The sequence below is a fragment of the Berghia stephanieae genome, chromosome 7 (assembly GCF_034508935.2).
Source record: "Berghia stephanieae isolate SIO BIC M18660-M18661 chromosome 7, UCSD_Bste_1.3, whole genome shotgun sequence".
Taxonomy (NCBI): domain Eukaryota; kingdom Metazoa; phylum Mollusca; class Gastropoda; order Nudibranchia; family Aeolidiidae; genus Berghia; species Berghia stephanieae.
Window position 1 is genome coordinate 45,705,066 of NC_088366.1, and position 25,530 is coordinate 45,730,595.

The 25,530-nt window shown below is 37.0% G+C and overlaps 1 protein-coding gene and 1 pseudogene across 5 annotated transcripts; one reads left to right on the forward strand and one right to left on the reverse strand.

The window, feature by feature from the left end:
* Nucleotides 1–25,530, reverse strand: LOC144977350 (uncharacterized). Of its 5 annotated transcripts, XM_078922452.1 has the most exons (5): nucleotides 25,498–25,530; nucleotides 24,198–24,372; nucleotides 20,794–23,286; nucleotides 12,901–13,597; nucleotides 6,367–12,760 (listed from the first exon to the last, which is right to left on the reverse strand). In XM_078922452.1, the coding sequence occupies exons 3-4, from the start codon at nucleotides 23,254–23,256 to the stop codon at nucleotides 13,400–13,402; spliced, it is 2,661 nt and encodes an 886-aa protein (XP_078778578.1). In that variant the 5' UTR covers nucleotides 23,257–23,286; nucleotides 24,198–24,372; nucleotides 25,498–25,530; the 3' UTR covers nucleotides 6,367–12,760; nucleotides 12,901–13,399. The 5 variants fall into 5 exon arrangements, with proteins under 5 accessions (XP_078778577.1, XP_078778575.1, XP_078778579.1 ...); XM_078922451.1 differs by lacking the exons at nucleotides 6,367–12,760; nucleotides 24,198–24,372; nucleotides 25,498–25,530 and adding exons at nucleotides 1–729; nucleotides 24,373–25,410 and having other exon boundaries at nucleotides 13,012–13,597; XM_078922449.1 differs by lacking the exons at nucleotides 6,367–12,760; nucleotides 24,198–24,372; nucleotides 25,498–25,530 and adding exons at nucleotides 1–729; nucleotides 25,163–25,362 and having other exon boundaries at nucleotides 13,012–13,597.
* LOC144977352 (uncharacterized) lies at nucleotides 1,518–3,706 on the forward strand (annotated as a pseudogene).

Here is a 25,530-nt window from a genome sequence, read left to right on the forward strand (position 1 = left end):
TTACCCCAAAATGTTGAATGTGCGAATAAAGAGAAAAATTTGAATTTATGAAGTGTTCCTTATATTAATGCTATTTGTACAGAATCCAAGTGTGAATGACTGTGGGATATTTATATTCTGTTTGTGTGTTCACCTCATCAATAGAAACTTTATGACAATAAACTGAAAAAGTTGGGTGTTTGTTTTTGTTTTTAATGGTTTTACCGCGCTTGCACCACATTTAGGTTATATCAGCGCCAGTAAAAAGGAAGAAAGTGGGATAGTAAAAAGTTCTAGAATTACAATTAAAAAGCACCCAAGAGAAAGTAAGACAAAGGGGGACTGGGAAAAATAGGGATCAGATATAGATTCCAACCAATGTACTTAGTTTGAGATCACCTATAAGTCTCATCTGGACACAAGCACAAAATCCAGCAAAGAGGAATACACTCAAATGCTTACATTATACATTCAAAACAAATATAATAATACACAACAGAGAGATGATTTACAAGGAAAAAAATATCATCTCCCAAAACAATAACTATGCATTTGACTGTTTCCCTACCAACCAGGACTCCGACCAGGGCAAGGAAAAAATAACAAGTAATCTCATTCCAAGACAAGGACAGAAAGCATGTTGGAAAACAGATATAAGGGTATAGAAGACACAGTATGTACCTCCATGCCCGCTATGGGAGATCAGGATCCCCAGCCAGAAAGTTGGATGTGGAAGTCCCCCACCTTGCCCTATAAATTGATAAAAACAAAACGTCGTTTAATTAAAACCAATGCTAGAAAGTCATCCAAAAAAGATTGCAGGTTAATAAAAACCGGAAAAATGAGGGGTTTATTTAGGCTGTTCCATCATTAAAACATACCCACTTACCGACCCGAGTTACCAATTGAAATAACAATATTTATCGTATTCATTTTGTTTTAAACTATCTAAAACATAAACCATGAAGGTACTTTAATAAAATATTCATGTGGTTTTCGTGAACTCGTTTCTTTTTGTCAATGATTTGAGATCTCATTCTCACGGCATTTTGAGTGCTGTTACAAACTAGACTACAATGAGGTGTTAAAAAAAATCCGATAACACCCAAAGCTGGAAACAAGTATTTGGTGGGCTTTTTTAAAATGCGATACCTCGGCCATTAAAAAACCTTCATTAAAACAAATTGGTAGAAATAGAGATAAGATGTTTGTCTTTTAAATAGACTCGGTTAAAAATGCATATCAATGATCTGTCGGGATTATTAGCTGCTGTAAAGTTTTAAAAGGGCATTTTTGAACCTTAAATGCCCATTTTTTTATTATTTAAGTGGTATAGGAATAAAGTTGAAATCTTCCTCTTTAAGACGATACCAAAGTTAGCTCTGTGCGTTTTTTAATGGTCGAGGTATTAATGGTTGAATGCCTGGCTTAAAATTAGTTCTTTTCTCGACGTGTGACGCAAAATATAATATAGGGTTTTTTTCTGCCACAAAAATGACGTCTAATGTGGTACCTAATGTTATGATTGAAATTTAAAAGGTACAGCTAAGGATGGTTTTGAAAAGAAGTGGATAGATGGATAGATGAAGTGGAAGGTATTCTGTGCCATGGAATAAAAAAAGTTAAATCGGGAGTGACTCCTTTAATGGCTGTTGTCCAACCGACGAAGAACAAGGTCAGACCAGTCTTGGATTTCAGGGAGTTGAATGAGCATGTCAACTGTCACACGGGTGATGATTTTACTGATATATGTAGCGAGACGTTGCAAGAGTGGAGACGGAGCAGAGCTGAGTCGATTGAAGACCTCAAGTCAGCATATCTCCAGATAAGAGTTGCGGAAGATCTTTGGGGCTACCAGTTGGTAAACTACAAGGGTAGAACTTACTGCCTCACACGGTTAGAGTTCGGCTTGAGTTCCGCACCACGGATAATGTCAAAAATTCTAAAGACAATATTGGGGAAAGCTGCTGAGGTAAAATGTGCAACAATATCATATGTTGATGACATTATTTTAGACGAAAGTAGCATGTCGGCAAATGTGTTGATTACTCACTTGAAAAATGAAATAATGGGGGCTAGTAACCAAGCCGCCAGTCATTGATTGGTGGGGCTGCACTAGGATTGCGCATATCGAAAAGCGGAAAAGGGAGGTTGGTGTTTTCACTGGGGAACGAAGTGCCGGAGAGTGTACCTGATAGTATTGACAAAAGAGAGCTGTTCTCAATAATATGTGGAAAGCTAATCGCCATTATCCGATGGCGGGGTGGCTTCGTGTGGCATGCAGCTATATCAAGAGAGTAGCTGGGGAAATGAAATGGAGCGATGGAGTCAACAAAAGCGCAATCGAGATGCTACAGGAAGTGTTGCGAAGAGTGAAGGATTATGATCCAGTGAGAGGAATATGGCGAGTTTTAAGGTCAGAGACTGGAATTGTTTGGTGTGATGCAAGTAATATTGCCTTGGATTGTTTATTAAAAATTGGAGATAAAGTGGTAAAGGACGCAGCATGGTTGAGGTTGCGAAAAACAGACTTCAAACAAGCATTTCAAACACATCAACGTAGCTGAATTGGAGGCAGTAATGAAGGGGGTCAATCTGGCACTGAAGTGGGGAGTAACACGTGTCACAATAATGACAGACTCAACAACAGTGAAAGGATGGGTGCAGACTGTGTTGACGGGTGAAGACGAAGGGAGCCGCTGAGTTACTCGTCAAAAGACGTTTAGGGAATTTGAAGAGTTTAATAGATGAATTTGACCTTCATGTGTGTATACAGCTTGTGCCGTCGATAAGGAATAAGGCGGATGAATTAACAAGAGTGAATAAAGAATGGATTGAGCTGGGAAAGAATGGATACGGAGAAGGACAATTTGTATGTGCCTCTGTTGCTCCTGACCTGAAGGCCCTGCATGAGGTTCATTACATGGGTGTTGACCGAACGTTGTTCCTTGCAAGAAAGGTCTTTCCAGAAGTTCGAAGAGCTGATGTTTGTAAAGTAATAAGAGCATGTGAACGATGTTAATCAATCGACCATGCCCCTGTCGTTCACGAGAGAGGAAACCTCAGCGTTTTTGATGATTGGGAAAGGTTGGCGATTGATGTGACTCATTACCACCAAATTCCATACTTGTCCATCGTTGATTGTGGCCCGGGAAGATTTTCACCTGGAGGAAACTAACACGTGAAACGGCGGGATTTGTTACTGCAACATTAAATCAGTTTCTTGAGAGCGGGGCTGTGAAAGAAATTCTAGTGAACAATGCTACTATGTTTCGGTCAGATTGTATGCGCGGTTACTCGAAAGGTGGAGAGTGAAGGCAACAATTCATGGCTGCCTACCGACCACGTGGCAATGGGATTGTAGAAAGTCATCATCGAACAATTAAGACGTTGGCAGAAAGGGCAAACATTTCACCCATGGAGGCTGTTTATTGGTATAATTCTACACCCAGGCACGGCATAGATGGGGAGAACTGTGCCGTTCGTGCGATCTATAAGTAGGCTACGAAAGGAGAGATAATCAGACCGCCGAGAATGAAGCTCCTAGAAATGACAATGAAAGAGTGAGTGGAGGATTCAAGGTTGGTGAGAGAGTTTGGGTGAAACCGGCTCATGCCGGATGTACGTCAAAGTGGGAAAAGGGTACTGTGACTGCAGTGAATTCGATTAACAATGTTGATGTTGATGGTATACCACGACACGTGTGGAATACGAAGTGTCGTTGAAGCAGAAAGCGAAGACAATGTGGAGAACATCACCAGGTCTTAATGGGCGTTTGACGTTCAGAGATTGGAGGCAAGTGACGGCGAGGAAAGAGATTGTGAAATTCAGAGATTGGAGAGAGAAGGCGTTGAGGAAAGTTTAGAGAGCATAGGTTTCGGGCGACCTGAAGTAGACGAAGTGAATCCATGTAAAGCAGAGCCAGAAGATGAAATTGGAAAAGCTGGCGGATCGAGACGGGTTGGGATAAGGACGCACAGGCCACCGGTTTGTCTCGGGGACTATGATTGCTCACCGGATGACGAAATGGACGATTTGTAATAGAAATGGACTTAGACTCCTTCCGCACTAGGACAAAACTGTCCCGGGACAAATTTGTCCTGTCCCACTGGAGAAAACTTCTATTCAAAAGGGGTTCTGCACTAGGACAGGACTGTCCCAGGACACACCTGCGCGAATGCATTATTATTTTTTTTTACAAGATTCAAAAGTTTATTTGTAGGCAATTGCAACTCTAATAATTCACATTTTATGAATCAACATAAGATACGACATGACGATAATGATTTTTTACACTGTACAATGGGATTTGTTGACATAAGATTTATATAATCATGAAATATTCTTATAGCAAGAGTAATATTATTGCTACTGCTACCACTACTACTACTACTACTACTACTGCTACTACTACTACTACTACTACTACTATACTACTACTAACTACTACTACTATTACACTACTATACTACTACTACTACTACTACTACACTACTATACTACTACTACTACTACTACTACTACTACTACTACTACTACTACTACTACTACTACTACTACTACTACTACACTACTACTACTACTACTACTACTACTACTAACTACTACTACTACTACTACTACTACTACTATACACTACTACTACACTACTACTACTACTACTAACTACTACTACTACTACTACTACTACTACTACTACTACTAACTACTACTACTACTACTACTACTACTACATACTACTACTACTACTACTACTACTACTACTACTACTACTACTACTACTACTATACTACTACTACTACTACTATATTACTACTACTACTACTACTACTACTACTACTACTATTACACTACTACTCTACTACTACATTACTACAACACATACACTACTACTACTACACTACTAACACACACTACTACTACAACACTACTACTACACTACTACTACTACTAACTACTACTACTACTACTACTACTACTACTACTACACTACTACTACTACTACTACTACTACTATACTACTACTACTACTACTACTACTACTACTAGTAGTAGTAGTAGTAGTAGTAGTGTTGTTGTTGTTGTTGTTGTTGTTGTAGATGTAGTAGTCGTAATAGTAGTCGTAATAGTAGTAGTAGTAGTAGTAGTAGTAGTAGTAGTAGTAGTAGTAGTAGTAGTAGTAGTAGTAGTAGTAGTAATAGTAGTAGTAGTAGTAGTAGTAATGGATGAAATAGAGGTTGCATATAAATGTGCTTTACTACGTGGAAAAAAAAAGACAAATTGAAAGAGAAAACAATATTGGATGCATCCTTTAATGACCCAAAGATTGCTGAAGGGTCAATTCCGTAGACTCTATGGTGATCTCCGATCTTATCTTAAAATGACTTTCTTGGAATCACCTCATTTTACCCAGGTGCAAATGAGTACCAGTTCGCTGATGAAAGTAATCTTTGACGGACTAGCATCATTCAAGAGGATAATAGAAAGTCAGCATGCTTCTTACCCGAAAGGCATCAGTTGAGTAAGTCACCTCGCCTAGCTCAATTTGCGGCGCTGCACTGCGGTTGACGCCTGGGTTATACCTCGTCCTAGCTAAATTTTCGGCGCTGCATTGCAGCTGACGCCTGGGTTATTCCAGTCTTCACTTGGAATAGACCCTCGAGAAAAATTTCCCCTATGGGATGAAAAAGGGAATTTTATTTCTTTAAAGTTTAAACTGTTATCTGTCTGCTCAACGCCACAGAGACATGGATAAGTTCCGGATTTATAAGCTTAGGAGGCAAGATGGCCCATGGTTAGCGCGTTGTACTCTGGACTGAGAGGTTCTGTGTTCGATTCCGACCGAAGCCAATTTGTACTTTCTAGAGCAAGAAAATTTACTCCAATCACTCACTCCATTCAGGTGTAAAAGGGTACCTGTCAAGCTGGGATAGTAATCTGCGGTAGACTACAGACTAGCGTCCTGTTCAAAGGTTTTCAAACAAATACGTTAATTGTCCGCTTCACGCTATTGAAACCGGAATAACTCCTGCACCATTGGCTACAAGGCTCTAAAGGACTTAATTTGTTTTACAATGAGTCCAAGTGGCTCAGAAGGACTTACTTAAAAATATTTTCATTGAGAATTCCCGAAATAAATAACGATAAAGATAATTGATCCCACAAGTTACCGAATAGATGTGCGACCGGTTTTAGACACTGTACTGCTGTGTCACAAAGTGTGACACTTCTTAAATTATATTTATAAACATACGTTTTTAAATTGCCGAAAATGTTAATGTTGCTATGCCTTCTGTACGTGGTTTCATCACATAGCATTTTTTTTGAATTGTTCTTGCTTTTTTTATATTCAGAATTGAAATAAATAAATAAATTATAACTGTGAAATTGAATGTAAGCTTCAGTTTAATATACGAAAACAGATAAAATGGACGTTTCGGATTTCTCCTTCATCAACAACACATGATGAATTAAAAACTACAGACCAATGAGATAATGTGGTAGTGGCGTTGTTAAGATGCATAAACAAAAACATTGATGGGCAGGAAATTGTATGCTACTTCGTGAGGAAGCGCGAATTAAAACAGAGCAATAGAAATTTATAAAAGGTGCGTACTTAATTATGTCAAAAGATGGGAGGCGGGAAGGAACTATGTAATGCAGTATAGAAAGTGAACTAAAATAAAGTGTGGACTATTGTTGGAAAATAAATACAATGGAATTGGAAATAAATACAAAATATAAGTGATGTAGGTATTAATATATTAGTGGCATTAGCCGCAGCAGAAGTAGTAGTAGTAGTAGTAGTAGTAGTAGTAGTAGTAGTAGTAGTAGTAGTAGTAGTAGTAGTAGTAGTAGTAGTAGTAGTAGTAGGGATGCAGAAAATAAAGACAGACATTTCAATTTTGACACGGCGCCGCCAAGTCTGGGACTTTTTTGTCCTAGTCCGGAAGTCTGCTATATTTTTCTACTATCACAAACGATATGAACACGGGACTGGGACAGTCCTGTCCCGTTGATTTTGTAGCATTTCACAACGGCTTGGGACACAACGGGACTGTTTTGTCCCGTCCCAATAGGTGCGGAAGATTTCTCTAAATTCTATATGTTACAGATTCGGGACAGGACTGTCCTAGTGCGGAAGAGGGTTTATACAATATGATCTTTCGATCACGGGAGAGCGTGGTTTGTTAATTGAAGTGCACGCAATTGTGAGACTCGGTGCTAAAGGGTGTGAAAACGATAATTGAACAGAAGAGAGATCAGGGTTGCTAATTTGGCCTCCTGGTGGCCAAATTTGGCCTTCTCCCAAGACATTTGACCTCCCAAAATTTGGTTTGGTCACTTGGCCTGCGATGACCAACTTTTTGGCATCCTCTGACTTTCACCATTATATCGTTTTACTATGGTACCGTAAAACTTATTTCATTTGGCTTCCGGAAAGCCTCCCCGGCAATCTAACGAAATGCAACACGTGCTATCACCACAGATTGCATTTGCTAATGCTTCTATATTATATAGAATCTCTGCTATCACGCAATCTCAAATGGATTCCAGGAACTCGCAGTTTATGCGTTGAATTGTCTTATCACACCAATCAGCAATGCATGCATCCAGAGAGTATTCTTAGTAGTGAATGCCACCAAAACCAAACCCAGGAATAGGCTCAATGTACATTCTTTGGACTCGATTATCCGCGTAAAGGCCCATCTTTTTTCAAAAAAGCAACGCTGTGTGGATTTCCAAGTTACGAAAGAAATGATTAATTTGTTTACAGCTGCCATGTACAACCAGAACGAAGAGTGTTCTTCGGGATCGAGCACATTTACTGGTAGTAGTGAAGAAAATGCTGATGCAGCAATAATGGAATCTTGGTTCGTTGAAACGGGCTGTTGAATTAATTTTAATTTGTAAAAAGGTTACTTTTGTTGAGGAGTTATCCAGGTATGTAGACCTCTAGAATGAACTTTTATTTCCATCGTGATAATTCGGTTGTATGTGACATTTTTTCTGAGTCTCAAGTCAATTATTCGTTATTCTTTCGTTGCGCTGATTACAACTCAAGAATGTGACCTATGATGTTGTTAAGTTTAAAAGGAACAATTCAACGATGTCAACAAATGTACAGAATCTAGTGACAAATTGCAATGGTGAAATGGTGTTTTGATTAAGGTGAGTACGAATATTCCTTTAAATTAATTTTATTTTTTTCTTCTTCAAAAATGGGGGAAATGAATTGTTTAACAAATCTAAAGAGTTTTCGCGAGGCTAAAGTGGGTTTGGTGGTATTTGGCCTCCTGCCGAGGAATCTGGACTACTGTTGTAGCTAGTTTGGGCTCTTACTCAAAAATGATCTGGCAACCCTGAGAGGGATACAATGGGTTGTCATCAAGGAATTTACCCAATGGAAACCGTACGGTGCTCTGATTGGCTAACAAACCAGCGGCCTCGATGAGAAAAATATCGGCCATTTTGCTGTTGGCTGGGAATCGCGTTACTATAGTAAACAAGCGCTGATCGGCCGTTCATGAAAACCAGTTGCTGCTCGCTCGTTTAACTCAAAATTATTCAAAACGATCTCTCTAAAATGATATAAATGTGACTTCTTAAGGTTTTCTTCACGGTCAAAACCACACAACATTCTATTAATGATTACGTCCGGCAAAAAGGAATATTGACAGGTCGACCGAGAGGTGAACTCATCAAACGACAAACATCAACAATGCGAAGGGTAGAGAGAGAGTCAAACTATTGTTTGTCTTGCCCTGTTCTATATAGAGAAAAGGATAAATAGTATAGCCTCATGTGTGAGTGGTTGTGTGTCATAGTCATGTTTTTTAATTGTTTCTGTTGTCTATGTGTGTAGTGATGACGATCACATTCACTCCATCAGCGCGAGGAAACTGCCCCCCCCCCCCTTTTTTTTTTCACATACACGTAATTCACATGAGTAGAGTTGGACTCGATAGTTCAGTGGTTTAGCATTACAGTTAGAATTATCGTTTACCGGCATTAAAAGCTATTTTAGAGGGGGAAATTCCACATTTTACTGCTGCTGCTGCTACTACTACTACTACTACTACTACTACTACTACTACTACTACTAAAGTTATTGAGAGAAAAATCTTTATTTAGAATCCTTGAGCACAGGCGAGCCGCTGTGTGTGTGTGTGTGTGTGTGTGTGTGTGTGTGTGTGTGACGTGGCTGTAGTCTAATTTTATCAGAATTAGGAGGCCAAGGAGTTATCTCTTTGGATATTAAGTAGGATTATATTTTTTTCCGTATTAATATTAGTGTAGTGGAAATTACAATGAGATCGTATTAAAAACAAAAGACTAAGAATAACATCAGATCGAGATGATTCTGATAGCAAAAAAGTAGGCTATATATGTGACATATTTAAATTCAGTCACCAAGCATGATAAAAACAAACAAAAAATCAACACAAATAATTTTAACCCTCTCCAGGCAAAAATTTGACGAAGGCATTTAAATATTTTTTAGTCGACTAAAACATAGTTTACTTTACTAAGAACATGCACATTTTTATGTTGATAGGGTTGACTGGTTGAAGATATTGTAATCCTGGATTAGGTCAAAAGAACAAAAGCAGAAGTAAAATAATCAATTTAAAAAACAAAAACAAAAAAAAAAACTGTCAACTTGGAACAAAACAGCACCAATGTCTAACTCTGGGACTAACCTTTAGATAACAAGTTGTTGGTGATGTTTTCTGGTCAAGTCTTTACAGGTGTTTAAAGAGTATTGTCTTAGTATGCTTTTGACGAACTGAGCATGTGTTGTTGAATATGTGTCTGTCTGTAAATAGTTTGCCGTGGTGATACAACATTGTTCTACAAAATATGGAACAAGCTTCTTTAATAATCTGTGTTACATGATTGTCCTCACTTTCAAAATGACTTTCCATGGCATGCTTATCTAAATCTGTAAAAATTGATGGCCCTAATCTTTCTGTTACTTTTATTATCACTTTACTTATTGTTGTGCTATTGACTGCTCTCAAAGGTCCCTCCTTGTGTGTAGTTAGAATTTCTCTCAAACAAAGGTCAGCTGCTGTAATAACTTTATAAAAATCTTCAGATGGATATAATAATCCCCCCCTGTCTTTTCTTTCGGTAAAACTAGATGATGATGGTTTGCTTGAATCAGGATTGTCTAATGAGGCTAAAAAATCTGAACAAACAGAACATTTGATTTTGTCTCGTAATTTCCTTGCGATAAATCCAGACATATAATACAAAACATCTGAATGGTACTCTGAGGGCTGGCAAAGGGTTTTCGTAAAGATCATAGTTTTTCTGTCCAATTCAGGTTGAAAAGAGTTTGTCGAATTGTCAACAGTAAAAGATGAATTTTCTTGGAAAAGCTTATTTTCGGGGGCAGGTAAGCAATTAGCATTTTTGGAACTCAGCACACCATTCTTCATCAAAAGAGACCTGAGGGCATATTTAAATTGAAGGACATTCGGGTTATTATTCCAGCCACCTCTTCTTCGTATCCTTGAAAACAATGTCTCCAAATGATCTTGAGAGAGTCTGTAAGTAAGTATGTATTTGTAGTTATTGGCCAAAAGTCGCCGAGATATCAATTCTATGGATGTCAGTGTTGCCAAAAATCCAATAAATCCAGTTTTCCTCTTTGATTGTAGTATTGGCTTGTTAGTATTGTCACATAAAGATGATATATAATTTCTGGCAAAATGAATAAACTCTAATTTTTCCTCAAGATTTTCCTTTGTAATAGGGCTTTTAAATCCTTTTGTACAGAAACTACTGCTGTTGCATAAATCAAACAATTTATCAAATATACGAATACATTTACAAGTCGCTTCACTTCCAGCAAATTTAGGCAACTTCAAGTCATCCCGAAGAAACGTAATGGCAGAAGCAACAGAAGAGCTTAAAGTTTGGGCAGCAAGAGACACTTTCATTTTATTTTTCACATAATCAATATGTCTTCCTTTTAGCTTGTTGGCAAGGTTTAAATTACTTTCCAGCTGCAGCTTGTGAAGTGCAACAATATAAGACCAATCAATTCTCTCCTCTCCACGGCGCAAACATTTCAGGTCACCCAATGCATTTCTAACATTTTTTAACAAATGACAGGCATCAAAATAAAGGGAATGGTTTTAGATGAATCCAAGGGGTGAGGAAACTCAGGATCAATGACATCTGAACTTATAGTGCATCCAATAGCAGTTGCAGTCGCTTGGTTAACATAAGCTCCATCACACACAACCCCTTGAACAGAGAAGCCTGCCTCAGACAGCCAAACTATCCCATCATTAATAATCCGTGCTTGCTGGGCTGCACTAATCTTATCAACAAGAAAATAGCCAATAGGGTGCTTAAAATATCGCTTTTGTCCAACGATGAGAAGAGTAAGACTTTCTGAAGCTAATGTGTCTGGTGATGCAACTTGAAGATGACCATGGTTCACATAGCCAGCATAGGTCTGGGATGCAGGGTCAAACACAACTTGCTTCCGAATAGACATCGAATCAAACATAAGACAAACATCCTTCATCAAATCATCCTTTTTAAGTTGAGCTTGCAAGGTATTAAAAACATCTGTAATAAATCCTGGGGAGACATTGTGGGATGCAGACCACCTACGAATGGTATCCGCATGAGGCAAATGCAAATACTTTCTCACATAATTATAAGCCTGAGCACTATAGAAGTGCAAGGAAACAGCAAAGGATTTTAATTCATCAGAAAAACGCATATTATTTTTGGACATATGGGCAGCTTTTAATTCATTTTCAATTAAAGTGAGGGTTTCCGCAGCAAAATTTTCTTTTAGGATGTCAACATTTTCTTCTTTCAACAACTTTTTCTTCTTCAAATCTTCCAAAAGGGATGAAATTTTTACATCTCGACGGGCCAACTTCTTCCTCATGCTACTGAGTTGTTGTTTTTGATGAAGCATCTTTTCTTGGCAAACAAGCAACTTATTTTGGGTCTCTTCTAAGTGGCTTTCAACTGAAGAATAGGCATAATTATGTTCATCAACTTTAGGGGTCTTACTGGGTGTAGCATCTTCAAATGGAGAATTGGGAGCAGCTCGTTTTCGAGGGGATGATCTTGTCTTTTTAATGGCAGGAGACTGTTTATGTTGGGGATAATTTGGAAATACAGATGGGACAGCATTCTCTCTCAATTTTTTTTGGTCTAAGCCGAGATAATAATCTTCTAATAAAAAATGGACACTACAGACCCTATCATTTTTTGTAGGTCTCCACTCTGACCCATCTACATTCTTCCTGCTGATTTTAGTAATCCACTTGGACAACAACTCAGGCTTCTTCCATGGAAAGCTGAAAATAAGTGAGGCATTCTAACTAGGACTATCTTGACAATTGGTGTACTATAGTGAAAAACAATCTATCCAGTTGAATTATTTTCTACTGGCAAGGGAAAGACTCCATGGAAAAAAAAGCAATTAGACGTCTAGTACTATACTTATATATTTGTCTTTATCTAGGTCTTCCTGTCAATATACTTATATACTTGTTGATATTCATCTCGGTTCATGTATCTCAAGTTTTGAAAAATAACCACACTACTCTTACACGCCTAGAGTGGAGTGCTTATACTTTGGCCTTTGCAGTTAATTGCAATCGCAAGCTCTCCTCCTCAATTCGAAAACGCATTATAGTTATAGGTTATTATAATACATGATTACACACATTCTCTAACTTCATTTTTACCTCAGGGGAATAGTTCAGATCAGTATGTAGATTTATTTATAAAAATACTTGGGAGACCTTCCATTCTTGCTCTAGTACTAGGGGTTTGGGAGGGGGAAACTTTAAAAAAAAAGTTTTCCCCTCCCAAACCCCCTACTAGAACAAGAATACTTGGGATGTAGTAGCTTATGGAAGGTCTCCCAAATACTTATGAGATATAGACTCTATATCTAAATCTATCTAGATCCTAGAACATTATCAGTCTCCGTCGCAGTCGTCAGTAGCCCAAAATACAATTAGAATTGATTTATTTTCTTACCTGTGAAACGACAATGATGTGCCTTTGACAGCTTTATTGTGGCATAAATATACGCAGCAGTTCTGAACCATTTATTGTGAATTTTAATATTGTTGTGGTTTTTGTTGTGTCGTTATGATGACATTAGATACCGAATGAATGGTAATGTTTACATTCTCAGCCAACAACAAAATGGCGCTAAATGCTTTCATTGGTGGACACTTTTTAGACTCCGTACGTATTCTCATTCGTTTAATTCTATGGTTGTCATGAGGAAAAGCCTACAGAGAGGGAGACTTTTGATAGTTATTTCGCGTAGATTAATCCACATGCCCCTTTGTCTTTTGGCATTAGCTGTCAAGTAAAGTGCAATTAATTATTTTTTTGGCAAAGCAGTTGCGTTCATTTTCTAATTATCAAATATCCTCGTTTTCAGAGTTTCCTTTGTGTTGTAATCTAGGATTGCGTCAGGTAATGCAGCCAACACAATGATGTTGTCTTCATCCACCACTTGCAGCACATAGTCAGGGATACGGTTTTGAACCTTCTGCTCTACAATCACTATTACGCTGTTTGGGTTGGTCGGGTTGACAAAGAAGGTACAAACCTGCCGATAAGACAAATACGAGTAATGAATCAAGACTATTTCAGAGAAAACTCTCTATTTCTAATCAACTTTTGATAAGAGAAAAGAACCCCCCCCCCCCCCACCCCCAAAAAAAAGAAGTAAAAAACAACAACAAAACAAAACACACACACACACACACACGCACGCACACACACACACAAAACGAAATAATATCAAACAAAAGCTAACACGACTGAAAACCAAAAGAAACTTGATTGATTTACTAACTCCATGCCTCTCCCTAGTACTCGTCCAATGCTTAGTAAGAAACTGTAGCATCCTAATCATCCGAGTATTAACCCTCTCTCTACTAAACAGCAAAATCGTCACATTCTTTACGATTACACCAACAATGTTATCATTCTTATTTCTTTTGTACATCACATAATTTAAAAGCAACCGTAGAGCTATAAGGTAGCTTCCAATTCATCATTTTATGAAAGCAACCCTTTCAATCATCCAATTAGGAAAGCAACCATAAAATCCTAATCATCATATTAATAACGCATCTGTTGCGTTCTAATCATCCAATTAATAAAGCAAGCAATTATAGCCTCCTAATTTACCCATTGGTAAAGCAATCATAGCGTCTTAATGATCTGATTGATAAAGTAACAGTAACGTCCTGATCACATTTTCTGATATAAAAAACGCAAAAAACTATAACCCCATAATCATTTGATGAAGTAATTATAGCACCATAATCGTCCGACTGGTCAAGTAACCGATTTATAAAGCAACCTCATCGTCCTAATCATCCGATTCATTAATTAAATAACATTATCCTCATAATCTGATACGGCAACCCCCTCACGCTTTTAATTAACGTCCCCATTTCGACTCAAGTACAAATGGAAAACCAATCAGAAGCAACAAATGCCACACCTAACAACAAAAACAATCAGCGTGTTGCTAATCTCAACACTCACTCATGCCAAAATAAAACTGAGGAGATAACTGATCTTGGAAAAAACAATACACATTGCATGGTTAAAGAATCAAGAAAAGAAAGAAAATCTCATCCTCACCATTTTCGAATATGCCATCTGAATATAAATAGTCTACGAAACAAAGTCGACGAAATTAAGCCATTACTTTCAGACAATCTGACCAACAAGAGCTGGCACATATTGGTCAGTACTCACCAATAGCCCTAGCCTAGAGAAAAATACTAAAGATTTCAACAGAGGAAGCTCTTTCTTGCATTTCATTTCACAATTTTCAGTAATAATAATAATAATAATAATAATAATAATAATAATAATAATAATAATAATAATAATAATAATAATAATAATAATAAGATGATGATGATTATTATTATTATTATTATCATCATCATCATCATCATCATCATCATCATCATCATCATCATTATTATTATTATTATTATTATTATTATTATTATTATTATTATTATTATTATTATTATTATTATTATTATTATTATTATTATTATTATTATTATTATTATTTTTATTATTATTATTATTATTATTATTATTATTATTATTATTATTATTATTATTATTATTATTATTATTATTATTATTATTATTACTGAAAATTGTGAAATGAAATGCAAGAAAGAGCTTCCTCTGTTGAAATCTTTAGTATTTTTCTCTAGGCTAGGGCTATTGGTGAGTACTGACCAATATGTGCCAGCTCTTGTTGGTCAGTACTAAGTAAGAGGTGCCACCGGCAATTGATCAGTATTGACGAACACAAGGCCCGTTCGTCAGTGCTGACAAAGACCTTTTCGAACTTATTCGTCACTACTGGATTATTACATTAATAATAAAATTATATTTAAAAAATCCCTGGCCATTTTTCCCATGACCGTTAGTAACACAAATTTGATTTAAGTTTAACGGGTGGGGCAACGGAATGACTCTCGTTGTTTTATGCCGCCATAAGATTCTTGTTAATTTATATTGTCCACTCTATTTATGTATTAGTTTGGGCTTGTTACTTTTTTGTTTTTGTTTTATTTTGTTTTGTTTTTTGTTTTTAGTTTTTGTTTGTTTTGTTTTGATTGTTTTTGTTTGCTGGTTTCAGTTCTAAATTCATAATCACAACCGTGACGACCCAAGAAGAGCAGATTAATTATTTTATGACATTATTGTCAATTATTCTAATACTGGTATAGGCATGTCTCGAAAATTTCCCACAATCGTCTATTTGGAATGAATAGAATTATTTTAAAAGGATCCGTGAGGACTGAAGATTTTGAATCTCTACATAAGAGTTAGGGAACATAATGACAATCGTTCAAGCGTAAGAAAAACATCCGGTTTGAAAGTAATGAAAATTTGTTACTTATTTCCTCTAAACAGTGTCATGTCGGGCTGATTGAAAATGTTCAAAGTTGATTTTATGCACAAAATCTATAAAACGTGTTGAGGTTTCGTGTTTTATTAAAGAGAATGATTAAAATTTGTCAAACTGACAAAATAATAGAACGTATTGAGTTTTTGTGTGTTTATTAAAGAGAATGATCAGAATATGTTAAATTGACAAACTCTATAATTTCACATGTAATGACCAATCGTTTTACTGTTGATACCTTTTTGCTATTTGGTTAATTCAGATATAATATTGTTTGGAAGTTATGGGTGACATATCTCGTATAGTTTAGAGGGCAAAACGGCTTAGCCACAAAATCGTTTGGACATGTTATGAATTGAGTTCCGTGAAAATTTATGGTTGTGGTTTGGAGACGATATAATAACGATAATAATATCACACACAGTTTGGAGGTCATGGCGACCTACACATCGCTCGAACATCCTGGGTTATACTATATACGTCTTCATTTATCATTGATCAGTACCACATATTTTCGACAAATGGGAGCGACATACAGGCGTTCAGTTTACTATATTTTGGGGCAATTGAAGGTAGGATTGAATTAATTGACTTTGTCTTAGAAACAAGATTGTTGTCACTAAGGCTAGAGATTCTGTTCTGGACAAATTAGAATTAAAGCGTTTGTAACGAAACATCGGACTTCTTTAACAGCGAGAAGGGAGTAAGACAAGGTTTGGTCTTATCCCCGGACCTTGTTAACATAATATATATGTAGTGAAATAATATTCAAAGAAATTGAAGATATGGAAGGCGCCGTCGTTGGGGGGGGGGGGGGGGGGGAAGGGGGGGGGGGAGAATATGAATAACCTAAGATACGCAGACGATGGTACTCTGATGGCATACTCTCCAGAAAACGTGAAGAAAATTTTAGAAATATAGATGAGAAAAAGTGAAGAGATCAGCCTGAAACTAAATGTTTAGAAACCCGAATGCATGGTGGTCTCAAAGAATGACAACAACACGACAGTTCACTTGCCATGTAAAGGTTAGAGGCATTTGAGATGTGGATGTAGAAGAATGTTGAGATTATCATGGACAGACACGTATACGAATTAGGAAGTGTTGGCAAAGGTGAGAAAAGAAAGAATACTGATGGATACCATCAGAAAGAGGCATTTACAGTTTCTGGGACGTGTGGAGGAGAGACGGAATAGAAAAGTTTGTAATATCCGGGATGATCGAAGGAAAGAGAGCTAGAGGAAGACAGAGAATGACATTGATTTTTAAAACAACGCAGACTGCAGAGGATCGTATTAATTCTCAGTAAGTTAAATAAAATAATATTATAACACCCCTCTACTGTTATAATAAAAGATTTAAAAAAAAAACAGTAAAAAATAATGCATATAGAGCGCTAACCTTCACCTCGCACCGAATTTAACTTGCATTGAGTTGTAGGCTCACCATAACGTGTTACGTCATTTAAATAATAAAAACAAAGGGCAGTAATACACAACAGTGCTTTTTTTTTTTTTTTTGGGGGGGGGGGGTCACTTTAAATAAAACAAAAATCTACTTTAATCTCGTGTTACTTAAAAATTATGTTTACTCTTCTGGTATTTTCATACTGACTTTAACGATGATTTTATAGGAATTGACAACTGAAATGTTATACTATTGACCAATGTTATTGAAAATTTCGTAACCTCGGATATTGCCCTCCTAAGGCCGGGCTACACCTCGGTCCGAAAATCCAATAAAAGGTAAAAAAAATTGTATAATCTAAGTTTCATAATTTTGATTACAAATACCTAAAATTCCCTTTCCAACACATGAGTAACGCTGACATACCTAATAACTTTTTGAGACGATGAGTCACAAAGTTCTTATTAATTTTATAATCCCCTTTTCTGTTATCTGGTTCTGAAGAGTTTCAATGGAATTTAGTTCTCTTGACATTTTTGTCATTTCAAGGAACAGCCAGTTCAAAAACAAAAAAGACCCACATATTGTGGCTGTGTCATTAGGCTGTTTTAGTCGCATTGGCGCAAAAAGACACCAATAAATGTTGTTTTGTTTTGAAAACCAATGGAGCATTGGAATTATTTTTGTTGAAACAGTTTTGTATTAGAATTTAATTACGAATAATCAGACAAGGATCTACCCTCAACAGCAATATTAGCTTTTTGAAATGTAGAAAATAAAATTTAGATCTCAAATTTCCAAAACAAAAGAAGACCCTCGTGTTTGCAAGCTAGGCCTAATGAAAGGTTTGACTACCTGGGTAACTCGCCGTGACAAAATAGATGTTGTTAAAATCAACGTATACCAACGTAGCCTTGTTTGCAGGTCTGATTACCTTAATTGTTATGTGGCCATTGTTATTATGGAAATACTATCGAAAAACGCTAAACATTGTCTATTACAAGCATGTTAAACAAGCCCATAATTGCGTTCAGTTACCAGACCTGTAAAAAATGAACACGTCGACGTGTGCATTTTATAAAATCTAAAACTTTCATATCAAATTATTAGACAATATCTAGAATCCTTATATACATTGAGCTATCCTTTCTATGCAATGAAAGCAACCGTGACGAGAAAAAAAATCCCCAAAGGAAAATGTAGTCAGTCAATAAGGATCATAAGGCCTTAGGTTATTCCTGTACCTTAAACTAATAATGCCTTTTAGCAACAGCAGCTTCTAATGGCCTCACACACTACTATGCAGCTTCTAATGGCCTCACACTACTGCGCAGCTTCTAATGGCCTCACACTACTATGCAGCTTCTATTGGCCTCACACTGTTATGCAGCTTCTATTGGCCTCACACTACTATGCAGCTTCTATTGGCCTCACACTACTATGCAGCTTCTAATGGCCTCACACTACTATGCTATGACTATGGGTCTACCGAGGCGGCGAAATGGTTGCTGCATTTGTGTACAGTCGCGAACCCACCCTATAGCCTCGTCACAACACAGCGCTCAACCCCAAATGCTTTGAGGTTTCAGGATCTTGTCCACAGCGTGTACACGTCGGGCAATTGGAAAGCAAGTCCCCACTGATGAAACGTCGATGCCGTTAGGCAGGTTTTCGATCTCAGTCGATTTGCCGCAACCCAATGTCTCTCCTCTTGATGGTAAAGAAGCCTGACAGATTCTCTCCCAGTTTCAATGAGTCTAATTCCCCTGCTCCCACAAGGAACCGAATTCGTTCATTTTCATCTCGTATGTGCAACCCTCAGGGAAGTCAAGTTCAAGGGTTGCGGGACTTATTAACCCTTGGGTGAATAAACACCGCTCGTACACTGACACAGATAAATCATTTTCATTAGCATGTGCGGCTATGTGGTCTAGTGATATGACACTCGCTTTCGGATCGGAAGATTCGAGCCTCGCTCGGCGCATAGTTGAGACCTTGTAAAAGACTCTTTACTCACATTCTCTCATACTCAGGTGTAAAATGAGTACCTGCCCGTCAACAGCGTTGTCTGTCTGAAAAAATTGTAATATCGCCTAACAGGCGTCATAACTCGCTCTACACGCTACGTGTTGCTGTTGGTCAGGGACCCTTTGTATAGCGATTTGAGCACATTTAGTGGATATTGCGTTATACAAAAGCTCTTTTTTTTCAGTTTCTCAGAAAACGTCAAATATCAATTTAAGCTGAACAGCAATTTGTCAAATAGTTTCTAACCAAAGACACATTAGGAAGTCTCTGGTTCTAAACATATTTTTGATCAATGGGCGCCATCTTAATGGATCGATATTTGAAGTGAAAGTTTATCGGTAAGTGGGGAGGATCTTTATTATTTTTCCATGAGCTCGAGGCATTGGTCACATCGCAAAATTAAATGTGCTCAAAATGACCTACATAATAAAGCTTTCACACTTTTCGAAATATCCATCACAATTTTGTTCAGCTTGACAAACGGGCATGTTCATAAACAAAGCGAAGTCCGAGGTTTGAGAGTTTTACCCCAAGATGAAGGTAATTTATATCGACTGATGTTTGAAGGACGCGTTTTCTGGCCAAATTTAAAAGTACAGCAGTTAAATGATTAATCCGGTTAGTTTACAAGGTAAATTGTCACCGAGAGGACGCTGTCTGTAAAGTGTAAAGCTCAAGAGAGCCAAATCAATAAATACATATTTATTCAAAAGAGCAACCGAGACAGCCCTATCGGATGATTAGAGAGAAAACTAAAGTTACAAAGACTTCAAATCACATAATTCTATAATAATGTCAATAAATTCTCACCGACAAACAAACACCAGCCACATAATATGTGATTCATCACACGCCTGAATGAACTAAGCGAAGAATGAGTGTAGGGTCAAAATATTTTCAGGATACCCCCATCATCATCATTACCACCACTGTCATCATCACCAACACCACTACCACCAGTAAGAAATCCATCAATATCTGTGCCACACCACCACCACCACCACCAATAGTCATCACCATCACCACTTCCACCACCACCATAACCACACTCTCCGTCACTAACACCACCACCACCTCATCACCATCAACATTGGGAAATAGGACTCGCATATATCCTATTCGTAAAATTTCCAGTCCATTGGTTAAAATAATGTGACTCGTTATTTAAGATTGGTTTTATAATTAAAAATATGAAACTTGTCTTAATTCTATCTGTTTTACTATGGATGTATTTTTTTTTAGAGTGACAGAAAAAAAAATCTTACATTTTGGTCGTTTTCACATTAAAATAACTTTTCCCACATGGTTCACCCCTACAAAATTCTGTTTTAAGACGATAAGGCGAATACTTTCTGAAACATCTTTCCAAGCTAAAGGAGAAAACAAACAACTTTTTATATAAAAACACAAACCTTCATGAAATTGTGTGCCATGTCACAATGGTACAAAAAGTCTTCTGTAATGACAAGCAGTGTCCTCCAGCTGTCACGAATGGCATGTGACATCATCAACGGATCTTGTAGCATATCTCTTTGGTGAACAAACACTCTCAGATTCCACGAATCTTCCAAATATGGCAATAGAACCATCTTGATAAAACGCCAGTCCTGTGCGGCATATCCAATTACTACGTCATAGGTAAAATGCTCCTTGCATTTCTTAGGCATCATAATTTGCCATATTTTACTAATAATTTGAGTCCTTCGCATGATGACCAAGAACGTCGTGAGATAAAAGACGATTAAAGCTAAAAATATTATCAGAGACCAAAGGAAGTAGGTTTGACCAGAGCATTGCCTCCAAAACGATTCGACGTCAGAATAATTAGAAATATGAGACAAACTACCTTCTTCAGTCATGCAAATGTAGTCTTTGTCTTTGTCAAGACTCAGTCTGCTATGCTGAATCCACTTAAAAAAATGCATAGCCGAACAGGCACAGGAGAAGTGATTGTCGTTAAGAAAGATGGTAAAGTTGGCCACATGATTGAAGTAATAATGGTCGTCGAACGATTGTCGTTCTTTGAGAGTCAGAATCAGGAAATTTTCTCTCAAATCTAGGATCTCTAATTTCGGGGTGAGTTTCGGTACAAAGGGAATTCTGGCTAATCGGTTTGAAGCGAGACAAAGATACTTTAGATTTCCGTTAAAACGGAACATGTCGATGGGCAGCCATTGCAAATTATTTTCTGCTATGTCGAAATACTCCAGCTTTGGTACATTCTCTGCAACCTTTACGAGGTGACTTGAACTCCCTTGCGTTTTCCTCATGACTAATTTTTTTAAGCTTGGGAACCATTTAAAGAAAGTTGGATTGCCACTTATTCTTGAATTTGTAAAGTCAATCTCCTCCAAGTGATCCAATCCAAGATAGCGATCCTGTATTGTTGAACCATAAAAACTGGACCTTGCCGTTAATGAACGAAGAGAGTTGTTTGTAAAATTTAGGTCTCTACTAATGTGAAAACTGTGCGTATTATCGATAACCAGATGTTTCAAGAATGGAGGGACCGATACAATATATTTCCTATAAAACGGAGGCAAATCTGTGTTCTTGTTTTCAATATTATGTTTCTCATTTGTTTCCAAGCTAAATGTTTCATTCACATTTTGAAGACAGTTGTTCTTGCTTATTTCAAAATGTTGAAAATTTACTTTGGAAGTAGAAAATTCTTTCATGTATGAGATTGAGTGGCTTTTGGGATAATCGGGAAATTGTTCCCAAAACTCACCTTCGTAATCCTTTAATTGCCCCGCTAATATAATTTTTTCAATCTTTTTTAGTCGTAAAAAACAAAACACATCAATCAAATCAGCGACTGGTAGATATGGCTCTTCGGTGACGAAAGTTATTGTTTTCAAACAATTCCTCCACTTAATAGAAAATAACTCGGCAAAACCAAAATAAATTGCGTAATTGCGTAACCAAACCATGTGAGTGATACACATATCTTTCAAATAGTATAACATCTCGCCGGAGATAAATCGATCATCAATTCTTGTCTTCTTGTTTTCCATTGTATCATGCAGTCCAATATTGTCGAGATAGAGTAGGTCAAGTTTTCTGTCTTTTATAGGCATCAGCATTTTCAAAAAAAGTTTATGTCCAAATATCATGTCCACTAACATGAGAGAAGAAATGTTTGGCAAGTGATTAAAAAGCATGTCACATTTTTCATTATTATAATGATTATGAGTGTCCCCATACATTGAAAATTGTTGTACACTTGAAGCATCAAATCCGAGCAGACTATTGTCGTCAATATTAATAAGGTTGTCACAGATAATTCTCAGTCTGGATAAGGTTTTCAATTTCGTAAACTCCACACCAATCCTTAAGTTGCTAAAGCTATCAATTGTAAGTTCAGCGAGTTCATGCAATGAGTAAAAAATGTCGATGTATTCAGAGTAATTGGATGCATATCTGTGATTTTTGTTTTTACCTATATCCAAAATTTTCAGACGTGGTACGTTGTGAAAGAAACCAAACGGAAATGCTCGATCTGCAATCTTTAGAAAGTTATGGTTAAGAAAGAGAACTTCTAGGCTGTTAAGGCCATACAATGCGTTTGCTTCCAAAACATTTAAATTACACGAAACACATTCTAATCGTTTGAGCCTGGGGAGATGCAAGAAGGCCTTGTTTTGTAGGGTCTTGATGTCATTATTGCTTATAATCAACGTCGAAACGTTTAGAGATCCCAATTTAAAGATATCAGCAGCGGATATTCCAATATTGGAACAATCAAGGAGCTTTCCGGTATAAATCGGATCTTGAGAGATCAAACAGGCTCTGTAGCCATTGCAAATGTGAAACGTGTTCACCAACACAAAAGTGAACCAGTACCAATCTTTGCTGCATACTAAAGTCCACATTTTGGTGACAATTTTCGCCTCTTTTGTTTCCTGTAAAATAAAGAAAGATTACACTTAAACAGCGAAATTGAGGATACTGAAAATTAAAAATATAAAAGTGAAAGCGATTTTATTCGAACAGAGAGGCGTCCTTAAATTGCCTCAGTAAGAAAAGATGAAAATGTTTCTGCTTGAAGCTCGAAGGAGAAAATAATGTAAGCTTCAATTTATTGAATAGATAATAATAATAGAATAATAGATAATGTGGACGTTTCGGGTTTCCCCTTTATCAACAAAAAAACGATGAATAAAACACTAAGGACGAATGGGAGAATGGATCATCTCTCATTCGTCCTTAGTGTTTCATTCATCGTGTTTTGTTGATAGATGTGAAACCCGAGTCGTTCACGCTATCTGTCTTCGTACAATAAATTGAAGCTGACATTTCATTATTTCCGTTATTCTTTTCCTCAGTAAGGAAGAGAGACTTGTTTTTCGATCGTTTTCTCCCAATTATCACGCTCAATGTTATTTGACCAATTTTTTTATTTGTTTAGTGGGTATGTGTGTGGAAATATGTGTGCGTGAGAATGTCACAGTAAAGATTGTTCACATTTATTTTATTAATTTTTATTTTAGTAAGAACTGAATTCATCTCACTCCAGTTATATTTCGGTAGGCTTAGAAAAACTTTACCTTCTAATATTAGATCATCTTTCCTTTTATAGCCTTCCCTCGAATTAATTTCTAAATAGTGAATACTTTTCGTTCTACTTTCTGTCACGTAGCCATTTATTATAAAAGCTGATAGGTCTAACATTCTACACTCACTTCTCTCTACAATCTATGCCGAACGGCCAGCCGCTCCATTCCTCATACATTGATATAATATTTGAAGATTTTTATCTTTTGGTACTTTGTGGATATTTTTATCTCGACCATCAAGACGCCGGAGCTTTTACCTTTGGCAGTGCAGTCTACGACACATCAAGGATCAAACCTGAGCCCGCTGTCGAAGAGATAGATAATTCATCCCTTCTCAACTGCCTGGAAGTGGAACCTTACAAACCTGAGCCCGCCGTCGGAGGAGTAGATAATCCATCCCTTTCAACTGCCTGGAAACGTAACCTTACAAACCTGATATTATAGATAGTTCGAAGATGACGTCATCAGGCCTTTGTTATTGTTTTTGCCATCCGCGTTTGTGAGTTGTTCTCACTAAACTGTATTAACCAGACTATAAAAGTTCATGGTTACATAGAGTTTGTGTGTTGGTCCTTTATACTTCCTGATGGCAATGTTGTGAACTCCTTGACCAAGCGCATTCAATCTATATCATCATAAGTTACGTAATCTCTTCACATTTCTATTTGTAACTGCCACAATCACTATCATCTCATTGAATTAAATTTCATCGTTCTTTTTATTTCATCTTAAACAAATGGTTAACTGTTCTTCATTTTAAAGTAACCAGTAAATCCTGGGGCCTTATTCTACATATCTTTATGCATAGTCGAGTAGCTCTTTACTCACTTGAGACCATGACAGAGAGTGTGTGAGTAAGTGTGTGTGTGTGTGTGTGTGTGTGTGTGTGTGTGTTTGTTTGTGTTTTTTTTTAAATTTGGTTCGTTTGTTTTCTTTTCTGTTCTTTTGTTTTGTATTCTTGAGGTTTTTGGTTTTTTTTTCCTTTTTGGAGCATTTATTTCTATTAATTGCCATCTCTTCTCCCTTGACGCCGGTTATGTTCTGGAACAATTTCTCATTCTGTTTAAAATTAAACAAACTGGAGAAAGCAAAGACATTCCATCTCGGATTGTTTATTTCATTATGGTCTTGCGCCTTTTCACTTTTCGCCTTAAGATATCCCGAGATGATATTATTATGAATGCAGCATAGGACACATGAATTAAATTTAAAGGTAAATTACCTTTATTTCAAATAGTTTTATGTAAATCCAAATATCTCATCGGAATCACTTTAGTTGAATTTCTCCTAACAATGTTGATAATCGTTTAGGAAATGGTTTAATTTCCTTACAAATATCAATCACCGGGTTACTGAATGGATATAGATAGTATGCGCTTGGCTAAGCAGCTCACAACATTGCCATCCGGAAGTATAACGTACCAACACACAAAACTTTGTGAAACCAGGAACTTTAATAGCCTGGATAATACAGTTTAGTGAGAACTACTTAGAAAGGTGGATGGTAAAAAAACAATAACAAAGACCCGATTGACGTCAACTTCGTCCTATCTATACTTTATTGGAGACGGTGTCACGATCACGAAATAT